General features: G+C 42.7%; 3 protein-coding genes across 14 annotated transcripts in view; all 3 read left to right on the plus strand.

The window, feature by feature from the left end:
* Positions 1-4,267, plus strand: part of iqsec1a (IQ motif and Sec7 domain ArfGEF 1a) — a 129,637-nt gene extending 125,370 nt beyond the window's left edge. For 7 of the 12 annotated variants that reach the window (XM_023805009.2, XM_072713792.1, XM_023805010.2 and 4 more), the window contains one exon: positions 840-4,267. In XM_023805009.2, coding sequence (XP_023660777.2) covers positions 840-1,316 — 477 coding nt within the window. In that variant the 3' untranslated portion in view covers positions 1,317-4,267. The remainder of the gene's footprint in view (positions 1-839) is intronic. The other 5 variants (XR_011992205.1, XM_023805015.2, XM_023805016.2 and 2 more) reach the window with 3 other exon arrangements.
* Positions 4,268-5,707: 1,440 nt separating this feature from the next.
* Positions 5,708-7,662, plus strand: LOC111840366 (platelet glycoprotein IX-like). Its single transcript, XM_023805112.2, has 2 exons — positions 5,708-6,291; positions 6,532-7,662. The coding sequence occupies exons 1-2, from the start codon at positions 6,257-6,259 to the stop codon at positions 7,169-7,171; spliced, it is 675 nt and encodes a 224-aa protein (XP_023660880.2). The 5' UTR covers positions 5,708-6,256; the 3' UTR covers positions 7,172-7,662.
* Positions 7,663-8,428: 766 nt separating this feature from the next.
* LOC111840314 (platelet glycoprotein IX-like) lies at positions 8,429-13,790 on the plus strand. Its single transcript, XM_023804981.2, has 2 exons — positions 8,429-8,651; positions 9,430-13,790. The coding sequence occupies exon 2, from the start codon at positions 9,431-9,433 to the stop codon at positions 10,163-10,165; it is 735 nt and encodes a 244-aa protein (XP_023660749.2). The 5' UTR covers positions 8,429-8,651; position 9,430; the 3' UTR covers positions 10,166-13,790.
* The last annotated feature ends 836 nt before the right edge of the window (positions 13,791-14,626 follow it).

Below are 14,626 nucleotides of genomic sequence, written 5' to 3' on the forward strand. Positions count from 1 at the left end.
GTTGGATTTGGTACGAATCCATGAAGCAAGTGCTATTTTACAGTCTTCTGCGATTGAGTCCCCGTCAGTGATTTTCCCTCGTGATCCTCATCCTAGGTTCTTCACTTTTGGGCTTTTCTGAATTGCCTTTGGTGTTTTTAGCAGATTCTGTTAGTGGGTGATTGTCACTTTTTCCTTAACGATTACAACTTGGTCCGCTTAGAGTTTGAAGCAGCATGAGTTTTCCTTTGGCATGTTTTGGTTTAACACTGTGGAGGCCTTTGTCATAATATTGTCAGCTAATTTTTAGCATTAAATAGCTATGAAGATCTCTGATCTCTATAAGCTAAGCTAATGATAGCCCCTCCATATCGTCGGTATGACTTCTAGGTTGTTCTGCCAAATGCATATGAGCAATTTTGTCTATAACATTTCTCCAGACTGTTGAACCTAATCCTGTTGGTCTGCAGTCTAGATGTTGCTTTCAAAGTATGTCAAATAACTTGAACCTCAAAGATTTATCACAAAGATGAAAAAGCTGATATACTTCCAGCCCACATTAATGAGGTCAGGTTTAGTGCTTCTTCCTCATAAACATCTATCTAAACAACGGGGGTATATAATGATGTGGAAATTGTGCTTGTTGAAGTACAGTTGCTATGCTAGCAATTAACCATACGGCTGCTTTGTTAGCATTTCTCTCTGCATCTTTTTGCATGCTACCTGCAATCAGCCACTAGGGGGCAGGAATGTGGAGCCCTTCTTCTGTGAGGCAGTGTCCAGGGCGTCACTGCTGCATGCTTCTGGTGGGTGGCAGGAGCAGTGACGGCACTCTGTTGTCCCCCCCCCCCCCCCCCCAGGGCTCCATCATTAGCAGCCCCCATGCACACCCGAGGGCCGCTGCCTCCCGCGACGGGCCTCCACGTGGCCAGCTGCCCGCTCCCAACTCCTCCTCGCTTCTGGGAACTCTGTTCGGCAGTCGACGGGGCAAACCCCAGTCTTCCTCGGCCCACGGCCACCATTCCCATCAGACTTCATTCCAGCACCCCACCCTTATTTCGCACACACCCCACCCCTCCACACTGCACCACAGCTCCCAGTTGGAGCACCACGCCCTTCATGGCCAGCTCTGTCACACCCAGCAAAACCCACCTCCCTACCACCACCATCATCATTACCACCCACCCCACCAGTACCGCCAGCATCCGGCCTACGCACCTCACCCCCACTCCCAGCACAGCCACGGCATCCACTCCCAGCATGCATCTCACCACCACGGCCCAGTCCCCGGTAGCAGTGGCAAACCTAAACACAGTGGCATCAGCACCGTGGTGTAAGGTGTAGGCGGGAGAAGGGAAAAGGCCCAGTTTTCTACTCAGTAACGCCAGTAGAGGGGATGCTGTGAGAAGCCACAGGGGTGGTCACTTCTGGCTGGCAGCCCCTCCGGCTGCTGGCTTGGATGGAGGGAAAACACGTCAAAAGGCTCCATTCCTCCACATCACTCGGAGATTCGTTTCCTCAGAGCCTACTCCAACTGTCTGCCAGGGAGCCATTTGATCATTGCATGACTATCATCTCAGATCATGCAGACAAGTCCCTACAAAATGACTACACAGAGAGTAGTAGCTCTAGTGATCACAACACTCTCAAAATGGTTCTTTGTCTTCCCTTCTGGAGCCTACAACAAGACAGGAATGAAGATTATGGCTCCTTCCCTTGTAATGGGGAAGCAGATGTGAAAATTAAGTTAAAAGTCAAATTTAAAAACTGGCCAAACTCAGTTCTGCACACTTTACAGTTTTGTGTAGTTCAAGAGTAGGAGGGTAGCTTGCAGAATGACTAGACCAGCAACTAAGAAATGAGTCTGAGAAGCACCAGTCATAAAACAGTTTTTTACTGGAGCTGCAGATCTGAACTTGGTGCCGTCAAGCAATCAGAAGTATGTGCCAAGTACTAGTGCTATAAGAGTTTAGTCTACTGTGCTTTGTACATTAAGCCTATAACCTTTTGTAGAATAGTAAAAGCACCAATTATTCTCAATAATGGAAAGAGAAAACATCTAATGTTGCCTCATGTCATACTCTGTGGTTTTAGGCAATTAGTGCTTGTAGATAATTAGACTCCTGTTAGTCTCAGTGGGGCAGTTTGGATACACCTCTAAAAGCAGGTTCTTCAGGGATGAAAGGGAGCAAAGCATGATACTGTACTTTATCCATTTATCAATGGGTGAGCCCATCTTCAAACAGAAGGGGAAACTGGATAGAGACAAAGCAAGAAATACAAAATGGAATTGGGGGCTGACGGCAGCCGGATGTCGTTCGTTTTTCTTGTTCCATTTTTCGTCTTCTTACAAGGCCTTGTAACCATCAGCACGTCAAGCCGGCAGCAATCGCATGCATACAAGAGCACTGCGGCCTCATGACGCCCCACCACAAAGGTGCAGGGACGAGTCACGATACAACGGTCTTACTAGCTATAGCACACCACGGCCTCAGTGCATGTGTTTAAAAAATAAAAATAAAAAAAGAGGCATTATACTGCAATTTATTGACCTCATTTAGAGCCAAATCTTTGCTAGCAGTTCGTGCTGGAGGCAGAGAATGGGCAGGAACTGACTAAGGAGAGGGCCTTGAAAAATTGAGGGCTCTTTTTTTTAGTTATATATTCCTGAAACCTCACCCAGCCTATGGAAGGGAAATGCTCTTAACTCTGTTAGGGGGAAACCTTTTTTTATAGTTTGTACATTTAAAATTTTTTATTATCCAATTAATTATATGTGCAATAGGTATATAAAAAAAAACATATACTGAAACAAAAATTGATTCATTTTCCATGCTGTCCATTTCCTGTCGCATTGCTTTTCTTCTTTTTCTTTTTGTGTCACCAAATCATTTTCTCTCCACAGCTTTACTGTCTCTCTGGGTCTTTGAGACCTGTTGTCTTGCAGTAACAAAGACTGTCCAGGAAAATATTCTTGCATGTCATGTCAATATATTGAGGCTGTTCTCTACATATTGTATATTTGCAGAATAAATCAGTGTTACTCTTGACTGTTGTTGGAGCTAAATGTTAATAAATTACAATGTGTAACCTTTTCTTCATGGAATTGTAATAACAGTAGATTATGTTACTGCAGGTTGTTCTTTTTTTCTCACTTTGTAAATATATAAAGTTAATGTACAGTGCAAACCCACAGTTTCAGTTGTGCAAGAGAGTATATGTACACATTTTACAAAGCATATTACAATGATATCTAAATGTATTAAGGAGAGGATATTGCAATACGGGACCTGCCATTGTTCAGCACATGGAGCCATTTGAAAAAAGCTAACATTACTAAAAATATATATTTGTCTAGTACTGTACATAACAAAAGGACTTTCAAAAACAGCACTGCTAGAATGACCAGGGTTTGTTTTGTAGTTGCAGCAAATACATGAATCAGGACTCCTGTTCGGCTATATGCTGAAGTCACATTCAGGTTCTGAAGAATAAGGAATTAACGTGGTTTTTGTGTTTTTTTTTTGTTCCTTTTCAAGTCGATAAAGGATTGTAAGTAAAAAGGTAAGCGGAGTAACAGTTAAATTGCACAAGGACTGTATGGATTCTTGGACAGTCATGGACGCTGAGACCACACAGAACCCCACCTGGGAACCCAAACCCGTTCTGGTCCACTGGCTGCAGACACACCTGACTTCAGCACTTTCCCAGTTTCACTTTTTTATGAAGCCCATCGAGGACCCACTGATCTGCATTTTTGCCGTGTGACTTGTGAAGTGGCTTGCATTTTGCCCAAGCATTAAAAACACCAAGGCCAGACCCCCACCCATCCAGAGGCAGGACTGAGGAAGGGCTCATGGGTGGAGATGGCATTTGCTGTCAGATCAGACCAGCCACACTTTCAAAAGGGGAAGCTAATTTGTACATAGTCTCTATGTCTCTATTTTAGTTGCAACACTTCCTGTCACATGGGGGGGGGGGGGGGGACTCCTGTCAGTCACATACACTACAAATACTCAGCACACACATTTCTTCCACCACCAGCTATTCTGAATGGTCATATGGTGTATATGTTAAATGAAGACTGTTGAAAAATCTCGCTGCCCCTCATCTAGTGGAGCAGGTCTGTCCTTCAAGCTCAAGACCAACATGACCATTGAAGAGGGAAAAGAGTGCGTTCATTTTAATATGCATTTTGTTTGTAAGTAGTTCATAAGATCTTGTTGATGTAAAACCATAACTGTGATAATGTTAAGAAAACAAAATAAATAAGTTATGTAAAGTGGAACTGTGGTGAGCTGTGGTGAGTTAGGCGGTCGGCAGAGGAGGACTGTGCATCAGTACATCAGCCCCCAGGAAAGCAGATACTTTCAGAAATAATCTGATTATCTTTTTTATCTGTATCATAGTGGAATTAACATGGGCGGCACTCAGTCCCAGTAGAACCTTCTATATATCTTTTATATATCTTATATCTTCGAAGCATTTATCCAGTACAGTTTTGCAGTGGAGCCTGAAGTCTATTCCAGGCAGCACAAGGCAATCTGTCTATGACTGCAGGAGGAAATTCACACAGGGACGCCATGTAAATAGCACACACACATAGTGGAGAAGGGATTCAATGAAACCCCAAGCCTGGGGAAGGGAAGCAGCAGCAGCCACACAGCCGTGTCACCCTGCTCCGGGGGTGCTGTGCTGTTTCTGGGGGAATAGATTAGCTGGTACTGCCACCTGCTGGCTAAGGCTTAATTTGTGTGTGTGTGTGTGTGTGTGTGTGTGTGTGAATACATGTATGGGTTTGTATTTGCAACCTGTTACTTTTTAGTTAAAAAAATTAAAAAGTCTTGTATTTTGTTTGGTTACTAATGCTTAAGTATAATCCCATTTCTAAGAATTTGGGACGATGTGCAAAAATGTAAATAAAAACAGGATGTAATAATTTCCAAATCATAAAAACCCAAACTTCATTGAAAATAGAACAAAGACAACATACTAAATGTTGAAACTAAGACATTTTGCTTTATATATGCTCAATTTGAATTTGATGCCAGCAACACGTTGGGACAGGGCAAGAAAAGCCTGGAAATGTTGTGTAATGCTAAAACAAAACACCTGGTTGAATATTATAGTTCATTTAGTAAGATGACTGGTATAAGAAGCACCTCCCAGAGAGGCAGAGTCTCTGTGCAGTGGAGATGGGGAGAGGTTCACCACTGTGAAAGCAGTGCCACCAGTGAAAGCAGTGCCACCAATTAAGAATAATGTTCTTCAATGTAATATTGCAAAGAATTTTATCATCTACAGTACATAGTATCATTAAATGATTCAGAGAATCTTGAGAAATCTCTGTACGCAAGGGACAAGACCAGAAACTAATATTGGACAGCCGTGACCTTCAGGTCCTCAGGCGGCACTGCATTAAAAACAGACCCAATTCTATAGTGGAAACCATTGCGTGGCCTCAGGAACGCTAACAAAACCCACAATCTATGAGCACAGTCTGTCACTCCATCCACAAATGCAGGATGAAACTCTACCGTGCAAAGAAGAAACCAGATCTAAGCATGATCCAGAAACGCCACTGACTTCTCTGAGCTCCAAGCTGATTCAACCCCTGGGAAGTCATAGTGAGGATGATGGTTTTGCCCATAGAAATTAATAGAGTGAGACTGTGTGTGTTTTTTTTCCAAACACGATCACTGAAAAGAGAATTTTTTAAAAAATGATGCAAGTGTTTGAAATATTGAACAGTTGCTGACAACCAGTCATCTGCTCACCAATTTACTTGAAAAGTGTTTGCATGGGATCCTACAGACAATCAGGCAGCAAAGGGGAAGGTGATTCGGTTACAGGGAACACACACATTTAATTACACGGCAGTAATGTAGAGATACCAGTTAGCCTAACTGCATGTCCTGGGGACTACAGCATGTAAAAGGGAACTTGCAGGACCAAGTTGACAAAGTTGGACTAGAACTGATCTGAAAGGATATCATGCAAAACATTGAGGGTTTGCATTTGATTTTATTTGTCTTATCACTACCTGTGACTTTGAAAAAATAATATACATATGGATATATGAAGTACCCCATGACCCAGAATACAGACAATGAATGAATGGATGGATGGATGGATGGTTGGATGAAGTGCTATAGCAATAAAGCTTAAAACTGCACTGCTGCATAAAAAAGCCCAAGTGCAAGAATTTCCTTCCTGACTTTTGAGCCACAGTGTCAAAGATAAGTGTTTCAAAAGCCCCCAGTACACCCTGAAGTTCATGGAAGAAGCTTTTTGGCCGTTACTAACTGCAAGGTACGAAAAATTCAAGTGTTAATGCTCTTTTTGTGTTTAATCTTAAACTCAACTTGGTATGGCAGTAATGTAGTTCATATTATAGTATAATGCTATTAAAATATATTTGAGTATAGTTAAAATGACCGCTTGCCTTGTTGATGGATATTTTTCTTCATTTGATGAAGTTTCTGGTTGTTGCTTCTTCATCTACCTCGTAATTATTTGATCTACCTCATATTTTCTGTTGCACTTTTGCAGTTATTTCTGCTCCACATTTAAAGTTGTGCAGCCATTTAGGATAAAGGAGGGTCGTAACTCCATGTGTGCTATGGGATGCCTGAGAGGATCCATCATGATCATGCTACTGCTGCTGTTCTGTGGAGATGCGGGGTCCTGCCCAGCCAGATGTATCTGCTCCCCTGTGGCTGAGAGGGGCCAGTGGGTGTATTGTGCAATTTCAGAAAACAGCCCCTTCCCGGCATTGCCCAACAACACCATCATCCTCGATCTCCAGGGCAACCGCCTCCGTGAAATCCCAGCGGGCAGCCTGGACCAGCTATCTCAGCTGCAGCTCCTGTGGCTGCAGGGCAATAGCCTGGAGTGTGGCTGCAAGGTCCTGTACCTGAAGCACTGGTTGGAGGACCAGGGGGGGCAGGTGGTGACGCAGGGAGCATTCTGCTCCCTCTCCAGCGGTACCCTGAAAAGCATCGTCAGGCTGACGGGAAACGAGTACCCCAGCTGTGGAGACGCTGGTGAGCTGGGCTGCCTGGTGCACGTTGGGTGGGGCGTGGCAGCCTTGGGCATCTCACTCCTGTCTCTGCTCCTCCTCAGCTACACCATCATCACTGTCAGACAGATACACAAAAACACAACAATAAACCTCATTCCCTGTAACTAAAAAGTTGCGTATCTGTGACATCACACCCGGATTTGGGTACTTCCCTTAGCATACTGGATTACTGTATAAAAAATGCCCGTACACATAGAATTACAAGCCATGCTTTATAAAGTTATTTGAAAGAAACTTGTTTAGCTGGCTGTCAGTTAAAGCCCATGTGACATCCTAGGCGCCCAGTTTCACTTTGTCTCCAAAGGTGTGTGGCACTCTGCATGCTTCTGGTGCCCCTCTAGAGATGGCGCCCTAGGCGGCCGCCTGTGTCACCTAACGGGCAGCCCAGCACTGCCTGGCCGACCAGGCGGAATATCACCCTGATGCATTGCGTTTTCTTTTTTTATATATTCTTTTGACACCTACCAAAGCCAATGGTAATAAACTGTTTCCTTACACTTTGACAGTCATTTATTCTTGATGGAAAGAAAAATACAAGAAATGAACATGACATATATGAATGATATGTTGTTGCATAATTAAAGATAAACATAAACTCTTGACTGCTTTGAGTCCATTTATGTGAATTTATTTCGTAATTTCACATGCTGAGAAGCCTGATAGAGAAGTGTAAGCCTGTAGTTAAATGAACTAAGTGAATATCAATTTTCTATTTAATTATGTTGTTTTCTTGTTCCAGTTTTCCACCTTTAGTCATCCACAACTGCACAGCAACTGTATCGATAAAAACTAAAGTAAATCAAAACTTCAGGAAAGGCAGGTCAGGGTGCTGTGCTAGTACTGCTGACCTACATCCCAGGGCTCAAATCGCATGGTTGTCATGGTGATGGCAACGTTGGGCGCTTGACCAAGGCCCTTAACCCCCAATTGTGACATGGACATTGTTTTCTCAATAGTGCGTCACTTTAGATGAAAGTATCTGCAAAATAAATTCATATAGCGTCGATGTCAATAAAGAAATGAGCAGGACATTCAAATGTTACAGCTTGGGCAGCTTTTTTGTAAAGTAACAATTCAAATGTGTTACTAATTTAGTAAAATGTTTGGAGGCTGTGATGCTATTTATTTAGTTAACAGCATGCAGCAGCTTCTTTCCCAACCAATAGAAGTATAAAAAGCATATTTCTTTATCTGCTTTATCTTGGATAAGCAGAGTCAACAGAGGAGCACCTCTTGGTTTAGTGACGGTTCTCCTTGCAGCGAGGCGTGGAAAGGCCTCCCTAACACTCTTCCAGCAAGACAGCTGGAAGAGATACTCTTATCTTTCACCCCCATGCACGTTTTTGTGGCGGTCACATGACCCAAACTTGAATCCAGTCAGCCTTTATGTGTACACATGTGTTTTTTACAGTCTTCCTACATTATTTATTACTGGGATGCGGTAAATTGAATGTCAGAAAACATTTTAAGCTGCGTGCCCAAAAGCGGCAATCGGCCTCAAAGAGGACTTTAACGTGCCGACCTACCTCAGGCAGAAGGATGTTTGGGACCGTGAACTTCTGCTCCATTACCGGTGTGACGATTGAAGGTAAAGCCCTCGAACCCACACCCGCTACAAGCTGCACCAAATGTCGGCGCCACTCTGCTTGTACACTTTTACATTTAAGCCTTTGACCTATTTGCAATACAATTGTTCTACAACTTACTAATATGTAAGCTTGTGCAGTAAGGGCCATCACACTTTATTGACGGTTATGTGCATTCATATTTTTATATTCATATTTTATATTCGTTAATGGATGAGCAGACATTTTGAATGCTTACACAGGTAAATGCGGGATAAAAAATTGCGAGATTAAGTAGAAATATCCATTTCTTGAGAGCTGAACCGGTGACCTTCTCAGTCCTCTACAATTTATTCCTGACATCCAACACGAGTCATATACCTTCATATAGTGCAAATTATATTTTTGAGTACCTTTGACTGGCTTCTGTCTAGCACTGTTCTGTTCTGGCACTGGATGAACACTTGGATGTATGTCATTAAAGGCAGTCAATTTTATTTTTTTTTTTACATTGTAAACTTCCCTATATTTACCGTCTTTTCCACAAGACGGCAAGTCAGCCCTAAATGATCCTGAGTATTTAAAAATAAATCGAACTTCTATTATTCAAGGGTTACTAATGAAGGGATGAAATCAAAAGCGAAAGTGATGTGACTCAGTCCCTTCACTGTATGTTTGTTCTTGTGCTGAGGACTTTAGAAGGATGACAGAGCCCACAGACAGACTCCCAGCCCCCATCCTGCCCTCTCCTCCCTCCCTTCCTGCACAACCTGGCTCTCTTCCCCATTGTTCCCCATGCAGGATGCATTCTGGCCCAGCATTAGCTCTCTTAATCCTCCTGGCCTCTTCTGGGGCACTGACCAGCCCAGACTCCTGCCGCTGTTCTGCGGTTGGACCCTCTGGACTCTCCCTCGACTGCCGAGCGCAGGGTCTGACAGACGTGCCTCCCGTGCTGCCCAGCACCAAAGAGCTCTACCTGCAGGACAACAGGCTGACCGCCATGCAGCCAGGGCGCCTGGATTCACTGCACAGCTTAATGCTCGTCAATCTATCTGGCAACCCCTGGCACTGTGGCTGTGACATTCTGTATCTGAAGGCTTGGCTCGAGGACCAGGGGGAAGTGGCGGGAATCCCAACCTGTGCCACTCCGCCCAATCTGGCACATAAACCCATCACCGAGCTGACGGCGGCAGACCTTCCTGAGTGTAGCCAGCGTCACTGCCAGAGTACCTGGCTGGACAGTTTCACCATCCTGCTGTTCTGTGGTCTGGTTGCCACACTGCTCTGGTGCCTGTGGACGGCTAAGAACTCCTCCTTGACAATTATCCTTGATCGGAGACTCCAAGGAATTGAGAGCAATGTACCGCGATCCTTCAGGCCAAAATATGAAAGAAGACCGGAGTCCTGTTCAACGGAGGTTGAATCCACACTTGAGTGGACGGATGACCTGGAGAGGCCTCTGCTTAACATGGAAATCTTACCTCAAATCATTGACTCTTTGCATAAGAAACATAATATAAAGATTAAGGTAACATGATGCATAGGATTGATACCATGCATACAAATGGGTGGCCAGTGGAAGATTTGAAAGGATGACAAGTGATTGTACGTTTCAAACAGTACAGTGTTTTGTTTAACTGTACAGGTATGCCTTTCTACGCTTACAGTTTTTCTTGATTGCTTTGGCACTTTTCATGAAATATACCAAGATTCTCACGACTCTAAAGGAATTCTCAAAACAATTCATGTAGCACAACACTAAGGTTTAGCTGCAAAAGCCCATATCTCACAAAAACAGAAAAATGGCAATACATGAACAAGAAAATAGCAACAAAATCATGTACTGTAGAAAACCAAAAACAATTCTGCATCACTATGGAATATATTTTTTAATCATTTTGAAAGTTTGCACATTTTCCATGTGGTGACTAACACGATGATCACATACATGTATAGTTGTGGGTGTAAAATTATTACAATGGAAAACCACATGATCCATTTTGACCAACAAGCCTAAAGCAATTGAAAATTATGCCAAATGATGACAATTGTACAAGACCATTTGTATACATGCACTAAAACATTTGCAATTTGTGTGAAACAATGAAAAAGGTTATTCCGCTGTGCAGAAGTGGCATTATGATATGGAGATTAAATTTGTTGTTGTGCAATTATTGACATTTGAGAAATGTGCCAAAGCAATAAAAAAACATACTTTTATACACCTGAAATTTCAAATACTGTTGTCAGGCTACCTGTATAATTTTGACACTGCAAAATTACATACATACAACCATCTTCAAATTGCTTATCATGGTCAGGGGGCGGGGAGGGCGGGGAGGGTGAAGAGGCCTATCGTAGACGGCACTGAACAGAGATCTGAGCTGCTCCCTGCCTGCCAGCTTACAGCAGGACATGTAGACACACTCACACGCATACACACATACACACACACACACTCACATGCACATGTAGGGTAAACATATCCTTATGGGGACCGCTCATTCATTTCAATGGGAAAAATGCTAACGCTAACTATGACCTTAACCCTACCCTGCCCTAACCATAACCATAAGTAACCTAACAAAATACAAGAGTTTTTGCATTTTTAGGTTTTTCATAGCAGTCACCGATTTTTATAAAATAGAGTTTTCCCTTATGGGGACCAGGAAACCGGTCCCCATAAGGGAAAAAAACGGATATTTATCACGTTATGGGGACATTAAGTCCACATAAGGATAGGTAAACCCGCTCGCATACACACACATGCATACATACACACACGCACACGCACGTGCACACACACATACACCGTAGACAGTTTATGGACGCAACAGCATTCTGCGACATCCATTTAAAAACTATTCAGTTTCAAAAGCTTGTTGATGTTTGTTGATATTTGCATAATTTAAAATATTTACATTTTTTTATATAAAGTTTTAAACAAGATTTCAGATAAAGCCTCCTATCCTGATTATTTGTTGCATCGTGATACAAATGATAATACTTTTTAGCAATATAAGAGATTCTCATAATGTTACCTCAACTGAACTCATTCCTGATGTTTTAACATTGAAATGCAAGGCTTTGTTTCAGGCACCATTATTAAATTGTTATGGTAATTGTAAACCTTTGGCTGTCATACCTAGAGTTCACCTTAATAACTCGAAAGTGTAAACAACAATTTCCCAATTGGGAGTTCAGCTTATAATGGACTGGCAACTACACTGATCAGTCATAACATTAACCGACAGGTATAGTGATTATCTTGTTACAATGGCACCTGTTAAATGGCCATTATATATCACGCAAGCGAACAGTCATTTCTTGAAGCTGATGTGTTGAGGAAGGAAAAATGGTCAAGTGTAAGGATCTGAGTGAGTGATGCATGGAGGCCCAACCTCAACTTATGACTTAAAGGATCTGCTGCTTACGTCTTGGTGCCAGATACCACTGGGCACCTTCAGAGGTCCGGTGGAGTCCAGCTGTTTAGGCATCAAAAGAGGGACGTACACAATACCAGGCAAGAGGTTCTAATGTTATGGCTGATCAGTGTATAACACTATTCACATATGCATTCAGTATAATTTAAATCTCTCTAAATTTTGGGTGTGGGGCACATTTATTTGCCGGTTGCCCATTGCACAGTATGAACCTCCATTTTAGATTTGATTCCCTTGTGTGCTACATTTTATTAAGGCATTTATTGATGCTATATTTCAGCAAAACCCCAAAATTGAATTTATGGTAAGGAGCTTGCCATTCATTGAGCAGAGTGTGACAAATACGTAACTCCAGGTATTCTGTACACTCTGGGTGTAAGTGAATCAGGCCAGAAAATGCCAGCCTTTGAAAGCTGTGCTGCTTTCACGTTACCAGCTGCTGAGGTTTACTTCAACCAGAAAACTGACTTTAATTGAGCAATAAGGAAATTAATTTAGTGGAAAACAGCACACCTTGATGATCTTAATGAGAAATTCCCACGTTGCCATCTCTACTTATCGTCAGTTTCACTTTTAATCAGTGATATGACATTGTCTCTCCTAATTTAGAAAATACAGAGTTTCCATAAAAACCTAGATCAGTATGCAAAGTGGTGGGTTGTTGCAGGTTCTCTCCCTGCTGTGTGTATATTCTCCGCATGTTGCAGCGGTTTTCTCCTGCAGTCCAAAGACAAATGGTGAAATGGTGTCTGTGAATCGCTGATAGTGAGTGTGCCTTGTGAGGACTGGTAACCTGTCCAGGTTGATCCCCTGCATTGTTCCCCATGCTGCACAAGATGCTACAGCCCACCCCCTGGAATAAGTGGCAGGAAAAGAAATGGATTGTTATATACAAAGGGGAGGCTTTTGGTGTTTTCACAAATTAACCATGTGCTTCTCCCGTGATTATTTGCAATGCTATTTGATTTTCTTTTGGTTATTTATTATTTCCTTAAAACCAGCATTGTATACACACACACACACACACAGAGCCGGGGTAAAAATTAAGGAACCACAGCACGATTTTTTGTTTCACTCATTTCTCAATTTATGGTTGTGAGTCTGTGAATAATGTATTTGTTTTTGCAAACTGCAGCCTGTTTCTTCTCTGTTTCTCATTAATGTTTTATGGGATTTTGGTCCTGCTTCTAGAAGCCTGCCATGCACTGTCCTAGCAGGGCACTTCACACCTGCACTTAATGTTTCCCATTCCTTCTGAAGGTCACTTGATCCTATGATTCATGAGAAACTGTCAGATAAGTTAACGGTCATCTCTGCCATTAGAATCTCGCTTTCTCCCTTTACCTGGCTGGTTTCCGGTTGTTCCCAGTGTCTCCTGCTTCATCTTGTGTGCTGCTGTCTTACAAATTTTGAACCCGGAAGCAACCTACTGCCCAGCGTATCCTTCTGTCAGCATAAGCATGATTAAACCATGATGTTAAAATGCAGATGTTTAAAAACATAGCGAGGTCTTAATTTTTTCCACGGCTGTGTATGTATGTATGTATGTATGTATGTATGTATACACACACACACACACACACAATTTATATGTATATATAGTATATATATATAGTATGTGTATAAATTTGTACATATATACACACATACATGCATACATATATTAGATAGATAGATATAGTTATATCTCAAATAAAATATTTACATTTATTCCACTCATTCCTCTTTGCCCCACATTTTATGAATTATAGTCTCCAAACAAAGACCTTTCCTTTAAAAATAAGGTTGAAAGCATGACAAAAGCATTTTAGCATGGATGTTTTTTGCAGATGACATACAAAGTTCCAGTAATAAACTCGTTTAACCCAGTGTAACACATTGACAAGCATCACACATGCAACAAGTTTGCAGCATTGTATCTCTTATATTGTGTTACGTCCAGGTTCCAAAGACTACATAATGGGAAGCAGTGACAAGCAAGAACTCCTTTTACATTTGTTTAGAATTAGAATTTAGAGATCAGTGGTCATTGTTGACACACCAGAGCACACAACAACAAAATGTGTCCTCTGCACTTAACCCATATGTGACATAGCAGGGGGCAGCTTGGAGGGAGAGACCGGGGTCAGCCGGCACCCAGAAAGCTTGGAGGGAGAGACCAGGGTCAGCCGGCACCCAGAAAGCTTGGAGGGAGAGACCAGGGTCAGCCGGCACCCAGTAAGCTTGGAGGGAGAGACCAGGGTCAGCCGGCACCCAGAAAGCTTGGAGGGAGAGACCAGGGTCAGCCGGCACCCAGAAAGCTTGGAGGGAGAGACCAGGGTCAGCCGGCACCCAGAAAGCTTGGAGGGAGAGACCAGGGTCAGCTGGCACCCAGTAAGCTTGCAGGGAGAGACCAGGGTCAGCCGGCACCCAGCACCCTTGCCAGCCAAGGAATTCAAATCTGTAACCACAGACCTCTGACCCACTGAAATAACTGCTGCCACAAAATAAAATAATACAACAACCAAAAAACAAAATGGGTCCCACTTCCTTTTAGCCAGTTATAAATGGTAGTT

Source organism: Paramormyrops kingsleyae, chromosome 6 (assembly GCF_048594095.1).
Source record: "Paramormyrops kingsleyae isolate MSU_618 chromosome 6, PKINGS_0.4, whole genome shotgun sequence".
Classification (NCBI taxonomy): Eukaryota; Metazoa; Chordata; class Actinopteri; order Osteoglossiformes; family Mormyridae; genus Paramormyrops; species Paramormyrops kingsleyae.